At 34.0% G+C, this 18,239-nt stretch overlaps 4 protein-coding genes and 1 non-coding gene across 10 annotated transcripts; 1 reads left to right on the plus strand and 4 right to left on the minus strand.

Annotated features, from left to right (window-relative positions):
* Positions 1–1,474: 1,474 nt before the first annotated feature.
* On the minus strand, positions 1,475–11,089 carry LOC117213131 (metastasis-associated protein MTA3). Of its 5 annotated transcripts, XM_033458475.1 has the most exons (13): positions 10,359–11,089; positions 9,246–9,313; positions 8,999–9,092; positions 6,468–6,650; positions 5,027–5,278; positions 4,659–4,930; positions 4,383–4,571; positions 3,881–4,303; positions 3,155–3,755; positions 2,892–3,041; positions 2,781–2,810; positions 2,333–2,591; positions 1,475–2,222 (listed from the first exon to the last, which is right to left on the minus strand). In XM_033458475.1, exons 1-13 carry the CDS (start codon positions 10,471–10,473, stop codon positions 2,084–2,086), a joined length of 2,775 nt encoding a protein of 924 aa, XP_033314366.1. In that variant the 5' UTR covers positions 10,474–11,089; the 3' UTR covers positions 1,475–2,083. The 5 variants fall into 5 exon arrangements, with proteins under 5 accessions (XP_033314366.1, XP_033314368.1, XP_033314367.1 ...); XM_033458477.1 differs by lacking the exon at positions 6,468–6,650 and having other exon boundaries at positions 10,359–11,088; XM_033458476.1 differs by lacking the exon at positions 2,781–2,810 and having other exon boundaries at positions 10,359–11,088.
* On the minus strand, positions 6,013–6,178 carry LOC117213138. Its single transcript, XR_004488587.1, has one exon. It is a non-coding gene; the product is annotated as a small nucleolar RNA U85 (small nucleolar RNA).
* A 296-nt stretch (positions 11,090–11,385) lies between the features above and the next one.
* Positions 11,386–14,884, minus strand: LOC117213135. Its single transcript, XM_033458487.1, has 3 exons — positions 13,473–14,884; positions 12,596–13,399; positions 11,386–12,518 (listed from the first exon to the last, which is right to left on the minus strand). The coding sequence occupies exons 1-3, from the start codon at positions 13,813–13,815 to the stop codon at positions 12,484–12,486; spliced, it is 1,182 nt and encodes a 393-aa protein (XP_033314378.1). The 5' UTR covers positions 13,816–14,884; the 3' UTR covers positions 11,386–12,483.
* Positions 14,875–16,657, plus strand: LOC117213136. 2 transcript variants are annotated; one of them, XR_004488586.1, is made up of 5 exons: positions 14,875–15,396; positions 15,470–15,717; positions 15,785–15,953; positions 16,016–16,106; positions 16,210–16,226. XR_004488586.1 is itself a non-coding variant. In XM_033458488.1 (5 exons), exons 1-5 carry the CDS (start codon positions 15,253–15,255, stop codon positions 16,330–16,332), a joined length of 780 nt encoding a protein of 259 aa, XP_033314379.1. In that variant the 5' UTR covers positions 14,875–15,252; the 3' UTR covers positions 16,333–16,657. The 2 variants fall into 2 exon arrangements, 1 of the variants encoding a protein (XP_033314379.1); XM_033458488.1 differs by having other exon boundaries at positions 15,785–15,958; positions 16,210–16,657.
* On the minus strand, positions 16,637–17,898 carry LOC117213137 (MAD2L1-binding protein). The gene is made up of 2 exons (XM_033458489.1): positions 17,172–17,898; positions 16,637–17,088 (listed from the first exon to the last, which is right to left on the minus strand). Exons 1-2 carry the CDS (start codon positions 17,555–17,557, stop codon positions 16,722–16,724), a joined length of 753 nt encoding a protein of 250 aa, XP_033314380.1. The 5' UTR covers positions 17,558–17,898; the 3' UTR covers positions 16,637–16,721.
* Between the last annotated feature and the right edge of the window lie 341 nt (positions 17,899–18,239).

An 18,239-nucleotide genomic window follows, 5' to 3' on the forward strand; every position in this document is an offset into this window, starting at 1 on the left:
CAATCAATAGGAAAACGTGAATTTTTATTAACAAATGTTGATAAAACCTGATAAAAGTTATTATGATTGTAATATAAATTATACAGGCATTTTGAATTATATCACAATATATGTATATACATATATGTCGGAGAAGAGACAGGAACGGGGTTGTGGGCGTTTGATAGACCTCCCTTGGAGTTGGCCATCGTTGTGTAATAACGAAGATACGGCCTGATGCTACGAGTATGGACACTACCGATTCGACAATCAACAGCGATGGTTGGGCACTTGCGATGTTAGTGACGTTGGTCTTAAGTTCGATGACGAATCCACGGTCAACGGGATGAAAGATATACTTGCTCTAACTCAAACTCACTGATCGTCAGGCGCTACTCCCTTCGTCAGTGGGATCTCAAGAAAGAATGAATTTTCATCCCAATGATGCCACAGAGGAAAACTATGATGGGGTGTGTCTAAGGACACGAGATCATCGGATTCGTCGGGTATAGCCCTCGTTCCGAAAGTAAGGGAAATTGACGTCGCTGTCAATTGGTCAGTTTGGGACAAAGACTGTCTGTCCGTTTGGAAAATCTTAATTGCCGGAAAAACCCAGGTTTTATAGCGGGTCCTCGGGCTAACTGGACTTGTGCTGTGTACGTGCCTCAACATCAGGTATTCATTGTCCGAAGGAACCGTTGGAATGTTTTACTGTCAAGTACCTCTATTGGTATTTCTTTTAATGAGGGTCATACTATAACTCCACACCTTTGTTAGGCGAAGCGCCCGTCCCGTTGACCGCGGCTACGTTCGGCGACTGATGGTCGCCTTGAGCCCAAGTTTATTATCACAAATCGCAAACAAGTACAATTCGGTAGGATGACGGCAGATTGTTTAATTACGACTGTAAACTTTAATTACAATTTTATGGATTTTCCCGAAGTTCCAGAGGGAAGGCTCCGGTGTCCTTTCATCTCCGACATATAAAAGGTTAAGAAAATGTAGGATAAAATTTCTTGAATTGAAAAACATTTCTCTCTCGTTCGGAAATATTTATATCTTGTTCATATCATATGAGTAAATATTCAATATTAATTACCACAGTAATATCCATACTTTAAAAATAAATGAAAAAGAGGAAAGATATGTATGTTTGACAGCATAAAAATAAAATTTTAATTTATGCAAGCACGGAAAATTATTTGACTACCAACGGAATAAATGTATTAAATATAAATATTAAAAAAAATATTCTATGAAGAATAGCATTAATACACACACATATATATATATAAACATTTTTTATAATGCATATTTTATATAACTATAACAGGAAACTGGATAGAATGGAAAAAGGACTAGTATATTCTTCCACTTATGCTTATGTTTATTTATTAATTGTAGCGACTTAAGTCATTAAACTTGAAAATTTAATAAAAATATTCACAGTGAGCATTCTTTCTTCTCTCTCACGTACGTTCTTATCCTTTCTCTCTTTCGCTTTCTCTCCCTCTCTTTCTCTCCTTTCCTTCCACACTTGTCTCTGTTACACGCAACATTTTTAATGAGCTAATGCGCATGGTATGGAGATAATTTAACCAATAACTTGTACCCAGCACTCACTGGACACTTGTGTTGTCTGGTTATGTGTATATGTGTGGTATGACGTATATGTACATTCAATTATTAATAATTATTATTAATAACAACAATAACTAATTAATACGAATAAAAAATGTTTTGCTCCGACAGACTCAATTTTTTATTTTCATTTTTTCCCCTTAGGATTCGATAAAAGTTCGTTCCAGAGCTGCTGCCTTTCGTCCATACATGTGAAGTATGTTTCAGCGATGTCAGTGTAACATGCAAATTCCGTTAAGCGAGGCCTCCAGTTTCGGCGATTTGCTGTGTTGAAAATTATCGATTTAAAATATTCCAAACAGCGATTAGTCCTTGCTCAATATCAATATTGTCAATGACAATACGTAAAGCTGGGTTATCTTCACTGTGCTGACTCTGGCATTAAAATTACAATAACAGCATGGTTCCTTTAGCAGCAAACTGATCAGACTTATCAGTTCACCTGCTTGATTGTATTACTGATTCAGTCCAGGATGACCACCATGTCATCTCCACGTACTGCTCTCTGTGGATGAGGGGTATGTAAAGGACCTTGTAACCTACGCCAAGGTTTGCGCGCTGCCCTTCGAAGGTCAGCCGATGAAAGGGTTCTTCTAAGTCTTCTGCAAATTTATAACGATACAAATCTAAATATTTGCACCTTTCTTTTCTTGTTCCATTAGTAAACGCGTATAATGAAATATTATATTATAAAACATGCAACAATGCTCACTTTGTCTGATCTGAAGCACGAAAGTAAACGTCGTCAGGTGCATCCATCCACGAAATCACTTGCTTACGTACATTACTTCTAGATAGTGGTGGACCATGTGGCAGAATATGAGGATGAGCAGCTCTTCCATTCAGAGGTGGTGCTAGGGGAAGAACAGCAGGTGTTGTGTGTTCCAAAGTATGTTTAGAATGGAGCTGCTGAGAATGATGGGCCCTTTTTGCAGGTGGTCCACCAGGGAGCCCTGCACTTAGGGCAATACCTATTAAAAGTATTTATATTTATATAATATTTAATCTCTAAAATGCATGAAATATTAAAATAATATAAAACTATTAAACCGATGATGTGTATTCCTTTGGAACAAATGTTAAACTGTTCAATTTAATAATTTTGATTATTTGTTTTATTGGTTGAATACTTAAAGCTCTTAGGCACTCAATTATTTTACCTTCATCCCAATCCACATCAGAGTAGAAGCCAGTAAACAAAAATCATATTCAATACAAGGATCTAAAATTACATAATATACATATATAATAAACATGAATCTAAAACTTACCATCTGACCCGTTGATTTCATCGAATGAAGGTCTCGGGCGTTTCAGTATCGTTTGTTGAGCCTGCATACTAGGTTGAGGTTGAGGTGGAGTTACCGTCAGCCTATCTACTTCAGATTTATTTGGTACCCTTTCATACAAAAGACTTCCATCTATAACAATAAAACTCATGATATTATAATACTCATAATAATAATAATCATGATATTAAATATAATTGTATTAGCAATAAGAAAAACATTTTATTCAATAAAAGCTTTTGCACCTGGTGCTTTTGGCGGTCTAGGAAAAGAAACCCGATCTGGTTGTTTTCGTTGTGCTGGCGCTGTAAGGGCTAACCAATCCCAATCTCCAGGTTGTCGTGGAGCAGGATGATCACCTAAACGCGTTGCTATATCGGTTACACGAGGACGAGGTCGAGGTCGTACAGCACGTGCTAAAATACGTAACTCCGCAGGGCTTTTTGATGTTAATTGAGGAGAGGCGCAAAGGTGTCGCAATGGTGCTGCATTTATAGGTTGATGAGGTGCTCGCGCTGCATGACGTGTGCGTAATTGCGCTGCACATAATCGTCGTGCAGCTCGCGCCAATGCTGAAGTACGTAAATAAAACGCTGATCGAGTTTTCATCACAGGTCTGGGGGATCCACCGCCACCACCTCCACTTGCTCCGCTTCCACGTAAATCAACGCCATGAGCACTAGCGTAATGACGACTTAGATGTGCTTTGAGTTTAAACTCTTTACCACAAGAAGGAATGCTACATCGATGAGGTCTATGAGCACCGCCTATTCCTTTGCTTTCTTCATCGGAACCGGTACCACCTCTTTTTCTTTCTATATCAACATCGTCCATACGTGATGGAACCTAAATGGAAAAAGTTTTTTTTTGGAGAGGGGGCGGAGGCAAAAAAAAAGTGAAAAGAAAGATAAAATATTTTCGTGCGTTATATGATTATCATTACTTATATACATATGTTTATTGAAATATACCTTTAAACCGCCATATTTCTTCCAATATGTCCAACAAGACTGACAAAGACGACATTGCATGTGTGATGGACCCCAAGCATACCACTGTGGACTTTGCATTACTTGACAACTTTCACATGGTTTTCCACTAACTCCAACCATCAATATTCCGCTATTATCAGTTGTCATATTACCATTACTATTACCGTTGAGAACATTCGTTGGTTTCCCATTACTGTTAGTATTACTATTACCAAGAGGTACAATTGTTGCTGCAGAAGGGGCAGTTGTAGGTGGAGTTGTTTTATTGTAGTTTGGTATATAAACCTGTTTTAATTTACTTTCAGCTTCTACAGCTTTCACCCTTTTTTGTTGTACGTATCTATCAGTTGTCTTCCACATATAATAATATTCGATAACGTTCTTTAATGTTTTCCATGGTAACTGAAACATACGAGTATTTAATAAAACAACATATCATAAAGTAATGAACTTTGAGATTTCAAATATCTTGTGTACTTACAAAGTCTTGACGTATATCAGAAAAATCCTTTCCATACTTATCAAGGGCTTCTTCAAAAAGATTGGCTTCAGACGCACTCCACTCTTCCATTTCATCTCTGCATAATACTGGACCAGTGCTGGGTACTAATGATGACATAGCTTTTGCAACATCATAATTGTGCCGATGTAAAGTATCCATTGCATGAAACTACAAACATAAACTGGTGTAAGGTGTGTTTTTTCTTCATAGTTAGTTATATAGTTATACAACAGTAACAATGATAATGATATTTACAAGAGTAATGTCTCTAGATGCAGCTGCTGCAGACATGTGTAATGATGGTTGTTTGACCGAAGATGAACAGTCTAAAGCTCTTGCAAATGTGCCTACAGATCTACTGACAACAAGGAATTGATCAATTTGACGATCTGTTAATGAATGCCGTGGCGTCCAAACCAACGTTTCTAAATCTTGCAACCTACGAGGATCTGACTCTCTTTCAGCAGGTGTCAGCGGAGCTGGTGCTATTCCATCAGCTTGATACCTACTACCTACTCTAATTTCACCTGTAATGTTTTACATTGATTAAAGTTTAAATATATAACAGAAAGTTAGAATAAATATGATTATAGTATCTGAAAATTTGTAATATTAATGAATACCTTTATCAGCAAGTAAAGTACGTTGAGCAGGATCAAATACTAAGCAATAGAAGAAAGAGTCCTCTTTGTTCAAATAGCTTAATAAAGATTCTGTTTCATTTAATAAGGTTACACAGCATTTGCCTCTTATATGAGTTGCAGGCATTGTTTCCACCTGACGCGATAGAAACAGTTCTCTGTGCTTCATTTGATGACGTTGCTTAGAACTTAATTCTGTAACTCCTCCAGCACCACCTACATTTTCTTCCATCCCTGTGTGTAAAAAGGATTAAAATTATATTTTACTATCTCAAATGTATAAATAAATATTCTAAAAAAGCTTAAATAACAAAATATTTTACTCAAAAATAAAAGGATTAATGAAGGCTATATAAGTAATATATTAAAAAATAACTAAGTAATTTTATTGTTTTTTATATAATATAATACCAATAAAAATTCAACATTTAAAGCAAGATTACTAGTATCTTTAATTAAATGTTCCAAAAAATATTAATCTTTTACATTATTTAAATTTTTTTTCATGAAAAATGGAATTATCCATAAATTTATTCATGCAAATTTGGCCTTTTATCAGTATTATTATTTTTCTTTTGTAACATAAATAAATAAAATGTAAATGAAACGTAGGAATGTGGCAGAATCAATCAAAACTTATGACAGTGAACTAAAATATTAGTGAGAGCGGGCAACAAAAGAAGAAAAAGCAACATTGATTGATGTATTATATATCATAACAGAAATGGAATTAGCTTCCAAAGAAACGTAAATTATTTGAAGAAGCCTCAGATTACTAAAGAATTATCATTTTGTGCAGCGGGATTTTTGTCTACGTGGTAGAATTATTAGAATAGTTTTAATGAGAATGAATTTAGGATTTATGTATTAGAATAAAATTGCTATTGCAGTGACATGTAAAAAGATTAATAAAAAATGTAGATGATTATACGAATAAATAGGAAGAATGATGAAACGATTGTAACTGTATATTGTCATGGAATGTATGGGTTCATTAAGCTTCACACTTAATGATTAAATCCCCTTTCCATATAACTTGAAGGAAGAGGCCTTAGTTAAACCCAATTTATTGTTTCTTTGGCCTTACAGTGAATCCAGCCAAAACTAATGCCATTCACCAAGATTACAAAGAATTTTATAAATCCCGCCGCTAGATCATTAGCCTTATATCATCACTGGCTTCTATATGAGACTAACAAGACAACCAAAAGGTGCATGTTGTGCAATACTTACTGATGAATTGATTAACATTCAATTTTCATTACTATTTGTTTTAAATTATGTAAATTATGTAATATTTACTATTAACAACAAATACATTGAATTTTCGTATTAATAGTTTTCTTTAGAATCTCATAAATGGTGAAGAAATCTAATAAAATTCATCTGTAAGGGGCACCTTTTAACTGACTAGTTCACTCACCATGAGGCTCTTGGGCCTCTGACAGTGGAGCTTTCAGCCAGCCCCCCTTCCCGCCCCCTTTGTTCATCACTTTGGGCCCGATCCCATCTTTATTAGTCATTTCCTTAGTAGTATCTGGATTCTCCAGTTTCTGATTCTGCATGTTTGCAGGGGATTCTGACCTCTGCTGCTCCGCATTTGCCACTGCAATTTGTATCATAGAACCCACTCTACTATGTTTTTCATCATACTTTTTCTCTAATACAATTTTAACACATGCTTTCAAAATTTATTTTTCTATAAAATTTAACAACTAAGAACGCAGGCAGCCTTCAACTTCATTGGCCAATGGTTTTCATCCATTATGACATCTAGCTACATGTGGCTAATATCTAAACAATTAATACATATATGATATAAAAAATAACTTTGATTCTGTCAACCAATTCCACTCACGTTTCTATTTACAATTATACTGTGATTATGTAAGTAAATCATCAAAGACCTTTATTTAAAAGCTTATCATATAATGGTATTAATATAGACTACAATAATATTTTCAAAAATAATATGACCATACAATATCAAAATATTACTATTATTTCAAATATCATCTTCACACATTACAAATTATTGCATTATAAAGCGGTTTTTAAGTTGGAATCATAAAAGTTGCGACTATAAAAAATACCAAATCTAAACAATATTAGAAATCTTAGTGAATTTACACACAATTCTCGAATATTATAAAAAATTTAAAGAATTTCATATATCAAAGGTTGTTAAGAAAAAATGGAAATGAAATGATTCTGTGATCATGAGAAGAAGCGCGACATCTCAAACGCATACTCTTTTTAATATTTTCATACTGTTCCACACAGAACAATACGGAATCTGTTCAAGACAAAATTCGTACATTTTTTTCTGAAATTTGAGAGTATAGGAATGGTGGAGCTAGAGAGAACGAGAGAAAAGGGGGGAAAAAAACCCGATTCGAAGCAAATACCGGCAGACGGACATAGAGCTACGGGCAAAGAGGAAGAGACACGACAAAGTGTATATTCATGTATACATACACGTACATATACCTACATACTGTAGAAAAGAAGAGAAGGGAGGAAAAGAGAAGCGGGGGAGTAAATGCTTAAAACGAAGATGGCTAGTGGGGCCCACCATTTTCGCTGAGACACATATACATTCGTTTGCGCGCGAACATTATGTATGTATGGATATGTGCACGCGCGCGCGTGTGTCCTGTTTCTCTCTGCCTGTTATTCGTACATGTCTATGTGTCCGGTTATCGTGTATGTCTATCGGTGTTCTTACAAGTCTGTGTCCGAGTACACGCAACACATACCCAACCGACCCCTGCGTCAGTCATTCATTTAGTTCAGGGTGGCGGGAAGCAAGGAGGGGTGGTATGAGGGACTTGGGTGAGAGGTAGAAAGAGGGAGAGGTGGGATGGCAGGCGTACCACCCCCAGCCCACCCCCGGCAGATCGATACAACCCCCATTTCACCCCTCTGCCACCCCCAACTTTACTTATTATACATTCCCACCCCCAAATCCCCGCGTCTCATTATCTTTGCTATTGCAAAGGAAAAATCGAGAAAGCTTCGGAGGCACATATATATGCGTATATATGTATTAAAACGCGTGAAATTGAACAAGTTATTTTTTTATTTTTGAAATCATATTATCTTCCTCGCGCGAGAAAGTATATGCTGAAATGTAACTTGTCTGAAAATTCTGAATATCGCAACAACGATGGCGACACATTCCAACGATTATATTTTCTCGATTTTAGTTAAAACATTATATAGAAATGAAAATGCATTTTTTGAGAAGATATTTCATTTGTTACACGTCTCTTTTAGCGGGAACATGGGAGTGATAATAACGAGCAATTTCACGCTTTCATCGCCTCGAATCGTTCGAAACTATGAAGAATATTCTTAAACCAACATAGTAAACGTTTCTGTTAATAGCACCAATTATGCATGCGTTTTCATCACATCATTTCTCGAAGTAACAATCATCAATTGAATATCTAATATATATAGCATAATCTACCTATTAATAATATTGATCAAAATATGTACTTTCTAGAAAGTAAAAATGTTCGCAATCAATACGAAAATATTTTTATTTTCTTCATTTGCGAATGCTTATCGACCGTGCACCGTGACGCGAGGTAAAATAAATAACGTTATTACCTTATCTTCAATGCATTATTACTTATATTAATTAAATTATTATTAATAATTATTATCTACAATGCATTAGTATTAGTATTCAATCAACTAAACATCAACAAAAAATTATTAAAATACTAGTTTTTATAAATTACACGTTCAAATCTAATACTATTTGAACATGATATCAATCACACAAAAAAATATAATATGTGTGTTTGTATGTATGGTCTAAAATTCTAAGTAAAAACCAATTTCGTATTAAAATATACTAGGCAAGTATTTTCAAGTTTCTTAAAATGCAACATAGCATTATACTATAATATATCTTTTGACAATAATATAAATTTTACTTACACTGATGCTTATCTGCAAGCATAATTAATGTAGATGGCAAATCCCTCCGCCTAAAGAAGCACATGACTTTTGCTTCAACATTTCCACTTGCCGTCTAAAATAGCAAAAATCTTCTATAAATATATATTCCAAAAAAAAGATACATATACCGCGTTACATTTAAATTACTGCACCATTGCATAATTGAACTTTACTTATATCAATCACAATAGAAGAAACATAATACAACAATAATTTCATTTCTTACCTTATTCAATTCTTCTATCCTTCTTATCTGGTAGGGAGATGTAGAGGACGTTTCAAAATATACATAATCTATAAATTAAAAGAAGAGGAGTGTATTTAATAATGCTTCTTTACAAGAGAAAAGCTGTAATAATAGTATATATACAATGTGTGTGTGTGTGTGTGTGTGTGTGTGTGTGTGTGTGTGTGTGTGTGTGTGTGTGTGTGTAAAGAAACCCGTTTAATTATATTTTACATGCAACATATCAATAATTTCAATTCATAAATATTTGTAATTTAATTATATAAATATTAGTGCATTTATAAATGAGAAGCGATTGATATATAAAATCTTATATATATATATGAAATGTTTACTTATATTTCTATGAAATACAAATATCGATGCTATACTGTTTGAAAATACAGCCGGCATAAGAGTAAGAGAACAGAAAGAAAAGAATCTTGTAATTTGCGTAAAGAGAATATGCTTATCAGAAAAAAACAAAGTATACAATTACAGAGTAGTAGAAAAGAAACAAAAATAGAATGTACACATCCTAAATTCTAGTCCAGTGCACGTTCGCAAAATGCAGTCTGGATCTTGATATTCGATTCTTCCTGCATAATCAACATTAAAAAGAGGAAAACGGAAAAATAATTTTGCTGAAATTACACTAGTTCCCTGGACCATTGGCGCGTAGATGAAAACACATTCTGATGATCTATCATCAAGAAATTTTTTCAAACAGAATAAACATTAGTAAATAGAAAAAAGAAGGAAATTCTGAAATATTGAATTTTAATCATCCGAATCATCATGCAAGAAATTAGTATGACCTGAACGAAGGGCGAGAGTGGGGAAAGAGGGAGAGCAGAAGGAAAGCAGACGTACGTACGGACGCCAGAAAAGAGAGGGGGGTAGGGAGATTGGATGGAAAGGTGGAAAGTTAAGGGGCTGCGCGGGTAAAACGAAGATAGGGACGAAGATACAGAAAAGGGGGGGAAAACGCCATATCGTGGACACCATTTGCAAACATGAATTTTCTGTATGTTAATTAAAGGTATGAGGAGCGAGCTTCGATAGTTGGACGCATGGCCTCATCAGCCGGCGAAATGTGCATGGTTATTTTACCTCCCACTCGATACATGTTGGCCGTCATGTTGCTGGCGTCCTGTGTGGCCCCGAGAGCGAAATTAGCGTTCTCGTGGTTACCGTGGTTCTCGTGGTATTCGGCCGGCATCGGCATGAAGGCTTCTCGTCCTTCAACTACGTGAATCTATTAGCCGACACTTCCCACTTGTCCACGGAGTTAACACTTCGCGGTGTCACTCCATCGTGTTTGTTTGTCCCAATAATCGAGGAAAAAAATTTTCGCGCTAGCTTTTCTAAATCTTATTCGCACATCGACTCCGGTTCTTTCCGCGTACAGATATAGAACACTTGAATGATATTCGTAAATGCACACAAGATATATAAAAAAAATTACACACTGAATTTGGTTCACGTGTCCGTTACCGTAACGAGCATCGTCAGTGGCCGTTGCTCCGTTCATACAGGAACACCGCCATTTTCATTTTGCCGAGCGGGCTACATATACGATCAGGCAATATACGGCCTGCTCCCCTCTACCGGGGGTTCTGGATTCACTTGCTTTCCTTCGTAACCCGCGTGCATTCAAAAACTCCACTTAAGACATCTGTTCGCGATCCCTAAGTGTTATTTATTCGTTCCGATTCTATTATGAGATTCTACTTCGACGAATTTTTGATAGAAAACACGTAATCAGACACGATACAACCCGGTCAACGAATACCACAAAATAAGGCCACGGATCGGATACTACTAAGACCCGACGATTGCGCGGTCTCGAAAGCGTCTGCGTTACCTTAAGCAAGAGTGGGGGTAACTGGACGATAGAGTGCAAATTTGCTGCGCACTCTTCAGCATACCCGCGAAATTCGAAATCATTTCCTTGATGTTTTTCTATTATTTACTATAAGATGTTTGTCTAAGAAGGGTAATTATTTTTTATTAAAAGTAAATAGATATTTATTTTGGATTTTAAATATATTTATACAATAGAATGATTTATCTTATAAAACCGAATAAATATAGAAACACACATGTAACGTGACAATAAATAAAAAAAACTCTCATGTAGTATGTGAAATATTTATATATTTACGAAATTAGTCTTTCTATACAATTGCTTACGCGCAGTCACATATTTCATCTGTTTCAATTAATAAAAAATTGTATGTAAATGAATAGTTAAAATTACTCACTAGTTTGTAGAGCCTGTGTGAGCTTGCCTTTCGCGTAAAACGTTTGGTAATGTTTGACTAACAATAAATAATGACGAATAGTCGATTTGATGGAAATACGTAACGCAAAATTATATTTATATGTACACAGTAGTAATAGTAGTAATAATAATACATATTCGTGAATCGATTCGTGTTTATAATTTAGTTTTTTGCAATTTAGGTAATCTTTTAAGGCACACCCCACGGTCTTTACCAAGCAATTTTGTTTTTTTGTTCATTAATATTATATAAATAAATGTATACTGTTGTGGATGCTATTAACCTAAATGTATTATATATATATCATATTACTATTCGTAGGAATATTTCTACTAAATATAATAATCTGTTCTCTGTACATAATTCTATGTCTTTCTTATGAATCTTTTAAAATAGATAGTCGTATCATTTATTAATGGTAATAATGACAGTAACATTAATAAGAATAACAAGATAATGCATAAGTGAGATGCGTAAGATGAGACCATGCTCTTTTTTCCTTCATTATAGTATTTATATCATGAGTAGTAAAAATGATGAGTGAGAATCACATTTCATAATCTTCTTAGAATGTGAACACATTTATGAATTTCAATAAAGTATTTCCGTGACAATCAAAAAGAGAAAACAATGAGCACATATATAAGATAAAAGATTACATGTACTACATACATAATGTTAATTACAATTAACATTAAATTGTGTAATACTACTCATGATTTAATTTAACATTAATATATAATACTTATTTATGCCAATTTCGACAGTTTTTGTTTTTGTATGTACAAGAATAGCATCCAGACTTTGTTTTTCCGGTTGCGTATTTCTACTTACTATGATACTATTGTTTACGGATAAAAAAATACTAATATATCGCATTGTCGTTGCACGGGCAGTGTTTACGCAGTTTTTGTCCATTGATAAGGCACCAACTTTTATAATCCTGAGATTCAACCCGCATGCTTCGACAGATTTAGAGGCATATCTAAACGGGACAGAAATAAAATGAATTTTCTTTGTAACATTTAATAAATACCAAATAATATATTCTTAAAAATTTACCCGAAGGAGGTGTAAGAGTCTGTTCCCTGTAGTCTTTGTAATGATGAACCGGAGGAGATGGTGGATGAGGTGGTGGCGGTGCGTATAATGGCATAGGAGGTGGGTAATGGACGGGTGATGGATAATGCATCCATAAGGGAGCTCTATATGGTCCAGGAGGTAACATTGGTACACTATAAAGTGGATGCTGAAGAGGTGCATTAGTTGTACCAATGTATGGATCCATTCGTACTCTTGGATATGAATTATTTGATGAGTATTTCACAGTTTGTCTATCATCTGGTTTTAATAAATTCCTCAAAAAACCTTGCTCGTGACTTGGTTTATCTTCTCCCAAAATACTTGTTATACTATATGAAGATAATTGTTTTGGTGACGGAGTAGGAGCCGTTGTTGTACAAGCAGGCTGTGGTGTTGCGCGCCTTTTCGACGCTTGATCTTCTAACGATACTCTCTCTAATTCGCGCAAGATACGTTTACGAGGTGAAACGACATTCGGATCTAGGAGACGGGCCAATTTGTCTATAATTAGGTTCAAAACCTTTCCCGTCGATGTTCCATTTGCTTTGCGAATTGGTTTTGTATAATTTGTTACTGATTCTGGAACGAGTAACAAAGACGTAGGATCTAATGGACGTCTACGCTTTCTTGCGATTAGACGAGGATGCGCGCACAAATGATTTTTCGGACTTCTATAATAGTAAAAATTAAACTCTGTAGATATTCTACGTCTTGGGTTTGCTTGTTTCCAACAATGATCTCTTTGCCAAGGACTTGACTGAATCGACGAATTATCATCAGAAACTGTAAATGTAAATAATGATGTTAGATTTGAGTTAATTTCATAGAAAACAAATTGTGTGTTTGTAGAACTTACCACTAAGAGAGGTGGAACTCTCTTGTCTATTTGGAGTTGTGCTAGCTGGTGGCCAAAAGGTTTTCTTTGGAACTGGAAACCATGTAGTTCTTTCTCCATCCCTGCGATGGGATAGTTCCAAGATAAATTTGCCGTCTTTAAAAAATTTTAAACGTCCACCAGGAGTTGGAAGTAGATTATTATCGATGCGTGTTTCTGAATGATGTGTTGATTGGGGGTTTGAATTTTTACCATTTGCCTTGGTAAGGGTTGAGTGTAATGTAGAAGGATCACGTGAGCACATTTCTCTTGTGCCCCTCACGTGACCTGCGTGAGCATGACATTCTGCTGACTTCTCACGCATGCTGATACTTTACCGATATCCATTTTTCTCCGCTTGACCTTTCATACTTTAGCCTCTTAATATCACTTTAACAAAAGAGGCAGAACCTTAAATGGGTTCTTGTTTTGGAACTATGAATGACAATTTTGAAGATATGTGCTAAAGTATCTTTGTTTCACAATTTGAGGAAAGCATCTTTTACAAGAAAAGAAATGAACACTTGGTAAAACTTAAGATATTAGACACTATGAAAAGACATTAAAAGGATTCAACAATAATGTCAATAGTAACAAAATAATATAGTAAATGTAGGTTTCTTACAGAATCAACAAAGTTGATAACAACAAGCAGACAGAATCATATTGATCTTATTCCTTTAAAACTGTCAAATTGACATTAGGTCAAAAATTGACAGTGAGAGCAGCGTTACTCTGAAATTTAGCTGATATATTTTTTTCTTATGTCCAAAAACATTTGTTTGGGTAATGTGCCAGTTAATGATGTGTCAATTGAACAGAATAATACTGAATAAAAAAAGCACACTATCATTGATCAAACAGTAACATTTTGTGCAAAATTCCAAAAGGAATTTTCTATACATGAGTGGCAATCGCTAGACACCCACCCACCCACGCACTGCCGCCTTCTGCAATCAGTTCTATTTCATTTCGAATAAGCAGCTCGTCACGTTAATAGGCTTATTCAAAACCAAGCACGTTGATATTTCATAAATTATTGTAACTGGCGTACAAGTTGGCTTTCTAAACGGAAGATTTTCACGGATCAAACACGGGACGGGCACTCTATAGTAGAAAACACAGTTTGACCGACACATGTGTTTCACTTCATCCACGAATGGTTTACGTGTCCACGGCAATTGAGTTTATTCGTTCGATGACCCTTTAGAACGTGCATCTACCATCGTTTTCCTCGTGATTTTCGATGTTCGGATGTAAAAAAAAAACAAGAATTTCTCGCCTTCGTGTATCCTTCTCGTCGACAACACTGTGGCGGTTCGCGGTCCGCGCGTTCCTCCGTTTCTTGGTCCAACTCCCACGATCAATCTGCAACACTTCCTTCAAAGTACGGAGTTACGTTAAATCTACTATATCCGATATTCAGAAAATCTAATTTGGGACTTTATTTTCAGTGAACATTAAAAACACATCGATCGATTCAAACTATTCAAAGTAGAACGACACTGTGCATTCTCGTTCGACTCCAATTATCTATATGTGGTGACAATCTATACTGCACTGTAAAATGATCTTTCCGACTTCTTGAAATTTGTTTATTTCGTTGGCATTTGAATTTTGTTTGTACCTGATTGACCAATCAAGTACGCATTTTTTGATATGGATGAAGTTTAGCGCGTAATCATATTAATCACCGGTATGGTAAAGAATATAATTGCAAATTTAATAATTTGTATTTTTTGATTTTATAAAGAAAGTCTCGATGAAACTTTTAGAAGAATATCAAGAACTTATTGAACGTGATTCGGTTGAAATTTCTTGTTTATGGAAATATTTACAAATGTTTTTGTACTTACTGTGCGCGATTAGCGGATATGCATCTAGCGTTTTGTTCTACACATTATGGGTATAATTAATAGTTTTTATTAGTATTTGTAGAGGGAAATAAATTAAAATATTATATTACATGAAATATAAAGGAACAAATTTTCGGAGGTAATTGCCCATTGTGGGCAAAAGCTATTCTGTTGAAAGAAGATATAGAATTAGATGATATTCATGGTGTATGTAAAATTAATTCAGACTGGTGGAAGTATATTTATATTGATTATCAGTATGAAAATATATGCGTTGTGTATTTAATAACAAGCTTCTCATCTTGTATATTTGGAATCGTTTGGTTTACTCTATTCCTTATGTGTGGGAAAGGAGGATATGATGTAACAATGCAAGTTAATTATTTTTTTTTTACCAAACAGGCACTCTTCTATATATGATTAGATTTATATATACAGATATCCAGGTCCATGGAGAATTGTATTTCCTGCAATATACTTTAATCTTGTATTTACAATTATATCCATATATACACATTATAATTTACAACAAGGATATAAAACATTAAGCAAAAATATAAAAAATATCTCTTCTGAAATATATGATATGTGCCAAATAGTTGTGGATGTAAGGTATCAAACTTAAATTTTATTTCAGATTTATAATTCTTACAAATTGCTTATTTACAGTGATTGTGAAATCATAAGGATATACATGAATATATATAACTTTTACACACATAATCTTGATTATATGTGTAATATAATCTTATATCTTCAGGTAATATTCCATGCAAACATATTTTATCCTTTTTTACACTTTTTTTATGTACCTATTTTTTATAGTACAAGAAATATTGAAATATGTAATAAATATCCTTAAGGTCCCTTCAGTTGTAATGATGTGCAGTTGGATAGGAGGGCTGGTAATATTAATTTCCAGAATAATTATGATCAATGACTTTAGAATTTTAAGGATTAAAATCTATGAATTAAAGGAAGAATAATTCTCAATGTTTATTATACATATAAAAAAAAGTTTATTCTCTGTGCAAACTTTACATTTTTCTGTAAATTTATACTATGTAAAACAGTAAAACAGTAAAAATAAATGTAATTATTTAATGGTTATACAACATTTTATTTATAATCAATATATCTTCAATGTATAAATCAATATATATTCTACACGATTAACAGTTTGTTATAAAAGGTTCCTAGGAAATAATCTATATAATACTTGCAGTTATCTGCATATTCTAAATATCATAATTAACATATTTAATAGAATCCATTTTTTCAATGTCTTAGAAATTAATCTAGTGCTCCATATTTATTAAAAATTTACTATAATTTTATTAATTGGTTATCTTAAAATTAGATCTTAAAACTATGGTCATCTTGTAAACTTAAACCCTTTAATCACTTCTTTAGATTGATACCATTGATAGGGAACATGTGTGATACTCACATTAGAATTATTTAAAAATTCAATGTCTTTATCTATGTTAGTATTAGACTCAGACACTTCGTTGTAAACTTTCACTACATTTATGCAATTACAGTCTATTTTTACTTGATCCTTGTGTTGCAGTTTAATTACAAAATAATTTGAGTTCTGTTTGGAAGGTACATATAGCGGTTTAGGTAAAAAGAACTCTGACACTGAATTACTATCACTCTTTTGTATTAGCACAAAGGTGTTTGTAGGATGCAATGGTAAAGTCAATGCATCTTGAAATGCTGGACATTCCAACATTGACCTAAAAATTTTGTTTTATAACATTTCATCTTATAAGAAATGATGGGATAAATATTATATGCAAAAATTTTTATTATTCGTTACCTCATTAAACTTAACAGTGGCTTCCTAGATGCATGTTTACATTCCAAGTGTTCTTGGCTACTAAGAATATCAGATGGAAATTCAATTCGGATGTGTAATCTTGGTGATATTATTGTAGCACCAATAAGTATAGCAATTTCTTTGATTTTGCAGCCTTTTAGATGAAACTGCGAATTTAACTGTTCTGAGGTGCTTCTCAAAGAATTCAATAATGTTTTTATATCAGACGAATTTCTGTCCGTTGATTTCATTTGTAACTTAGATAGTGAATCGTATGTAAAGGGTATTTGCTGTTTCTGATATAAAATATATTTCAGGAATTCAATTACGAGTTTCACACAACTATGACTTGTCAAATGTTCATCCAACATTACGTTAATATTCATTTTAACTTTTGTTTTTCTGATAATGCTTTAAACACGATCGAAGTAAAATCTAATTCATTGACTCGTACCAGCTCGGCAATACCAATTTATACAATAAATTGTAAAAATATATTCTTATACACTTATGAACACATTGTTTTCACGTTAAGAAAATCTACGTAACAATAAAAGTAATAACTTGTAAAAATTGTCATTTAAACACATTATTCGCGGTTATAAAATATTCTGATCCAAGCCGCATTTATCACTACCAATGGCAAACCTAAACTTTAAGTTATATCAGTAAGTTATATCTCTAATATAATCAGAGAGGAAATGAGAGTGCTCACGCTTATGGTTCTAGTTATTTTCGAACTAGTGCTGTATCATACGGCCAAGTGCTGAAGGTGGCACAAGCTAGCATAGACAAGATCCTATAAAATTAGGGATCTGTCCTGTTTGGTTGCACGTTAGCATGGACAAAAACCCATTGAGCTCCACGCTACAAAACCTATTTAATTGTACGGCTCTACGAAAAAGTTTATATCTATTTTTATATTTGAAATAGACAAGTATAAAAATAATAAAATCGTGCAATAATTAAACTAATTGTAAGTTGCCTGAGAAAGAGAAATTAATTGTTTACTATATTCTTTTTAGAAAAGAAAAGAGAATATTCTCCTTTAAACTTAATAATGGATAA

The sequence above is a fragment of the Bombus bifarius genome, unplaced genomic scaffold, assembly GCF_011952205.1.
Source record: "Bombus bifarius isolate JDL3187 unplaced genomic scaffold, Bbif_JDL3187 scf7180000008494, whole genome shotgun sequence".
Lineage (NCBI taxonomy): Eukaryota > Metazoa > Arthropoda > Insecta > Hymenoptera > Apidae > Bombus > Bombus bifarius.

What these genes read in the sequence shown, in the direction of transcription:
- LOC117213131 (XM_033458475.1), bottom strand. Translation starts at nt 10,473, where the DNA reads ATGCCGATGCCGGCCGAATACCACGAGAACCACGGTAACCACGAGAAC. An exon ending in GGATAGAAGAATTGAATAAG is followed by an intron (nt 9,093 to 9,245) that starts GTAAGAAATGAA and finishes TTGCTATTTTAG; the next exon opens with ACGGCAAGTGGAAATGTTGA. An exon ending in TAGACCGCCAAAAGCACCAG is followed by an intron (nt 3,042 to 3,154) that starts GTGCAAAAGCTT and finishes TTATTGTTATAG; the next exon opens with ATGGAAGTCTTTTGTATGAA.
- LOC117213135 (XM_033458487.1), bottom strand. Translation starts at nt 13,815, where the DNA reads ATGCGTGAGAAGTCAGCAGAATGTCATGCTCACGCAGGTCACGTGAGG. An exon ending in GAGTTCCACCTCTCTTAGTG is followed by an intron (nt 13,400 to 13,472) that starts GTAAGTTCTACA and finishes TTACATTTACAG; the next exon opens with TTTCTGATGATAATTCGTCG. An exon ending in GACTCTTACACCTCCTTCGG is followed by an intron (nt 12,519 to 12,595) that starts GTAAATTTTTAA and finishes TGTCCCGTTTAG; the next exon opens with ATATGCCTCTAAATCTGTCG.
- LOC117213136 (XM_033458488.1), top strand. Translation starts at nt 15,253, where the DNA reads ATGAAACTTTTAGAAGAATATCAAGAACTTATTGAACGTGATTCGGTT. An exon ending in TTTTGTTCTACACATTATGG is followed by an intron (nt 15,397 to 15,469) that starts GTATAATTAATA and finishes TGAAATATAAAG; the next exon opens with GAACAAATTTTCGGAGGTAA. An exon ending in CAAATAGTTGTGGATGTAAG is followed by an intron (nt 15,959 to 16,015) that starts GTATCAAACTTA and finishes GCTTATTTACAG; the next exon opens with TGATTGTGAAATCATAAGGA.
- LOC117213137 (XM_033458489.1), bottom strand. Translation starts at nt 17,557, where the DNA reads ATGAATATTAACGTAATGTTGGATGAACATTTGACAAGTCATAGTTGT. An exon ending in CCACTGTTAAGTTTAATGAG is followed by an intron (nt 17,089 to 17,171) that starts GTAACGAATAAT and finishes CAAAATTTTTAG; the next exon opens with GTCAATGTTGGAATGTCCAG.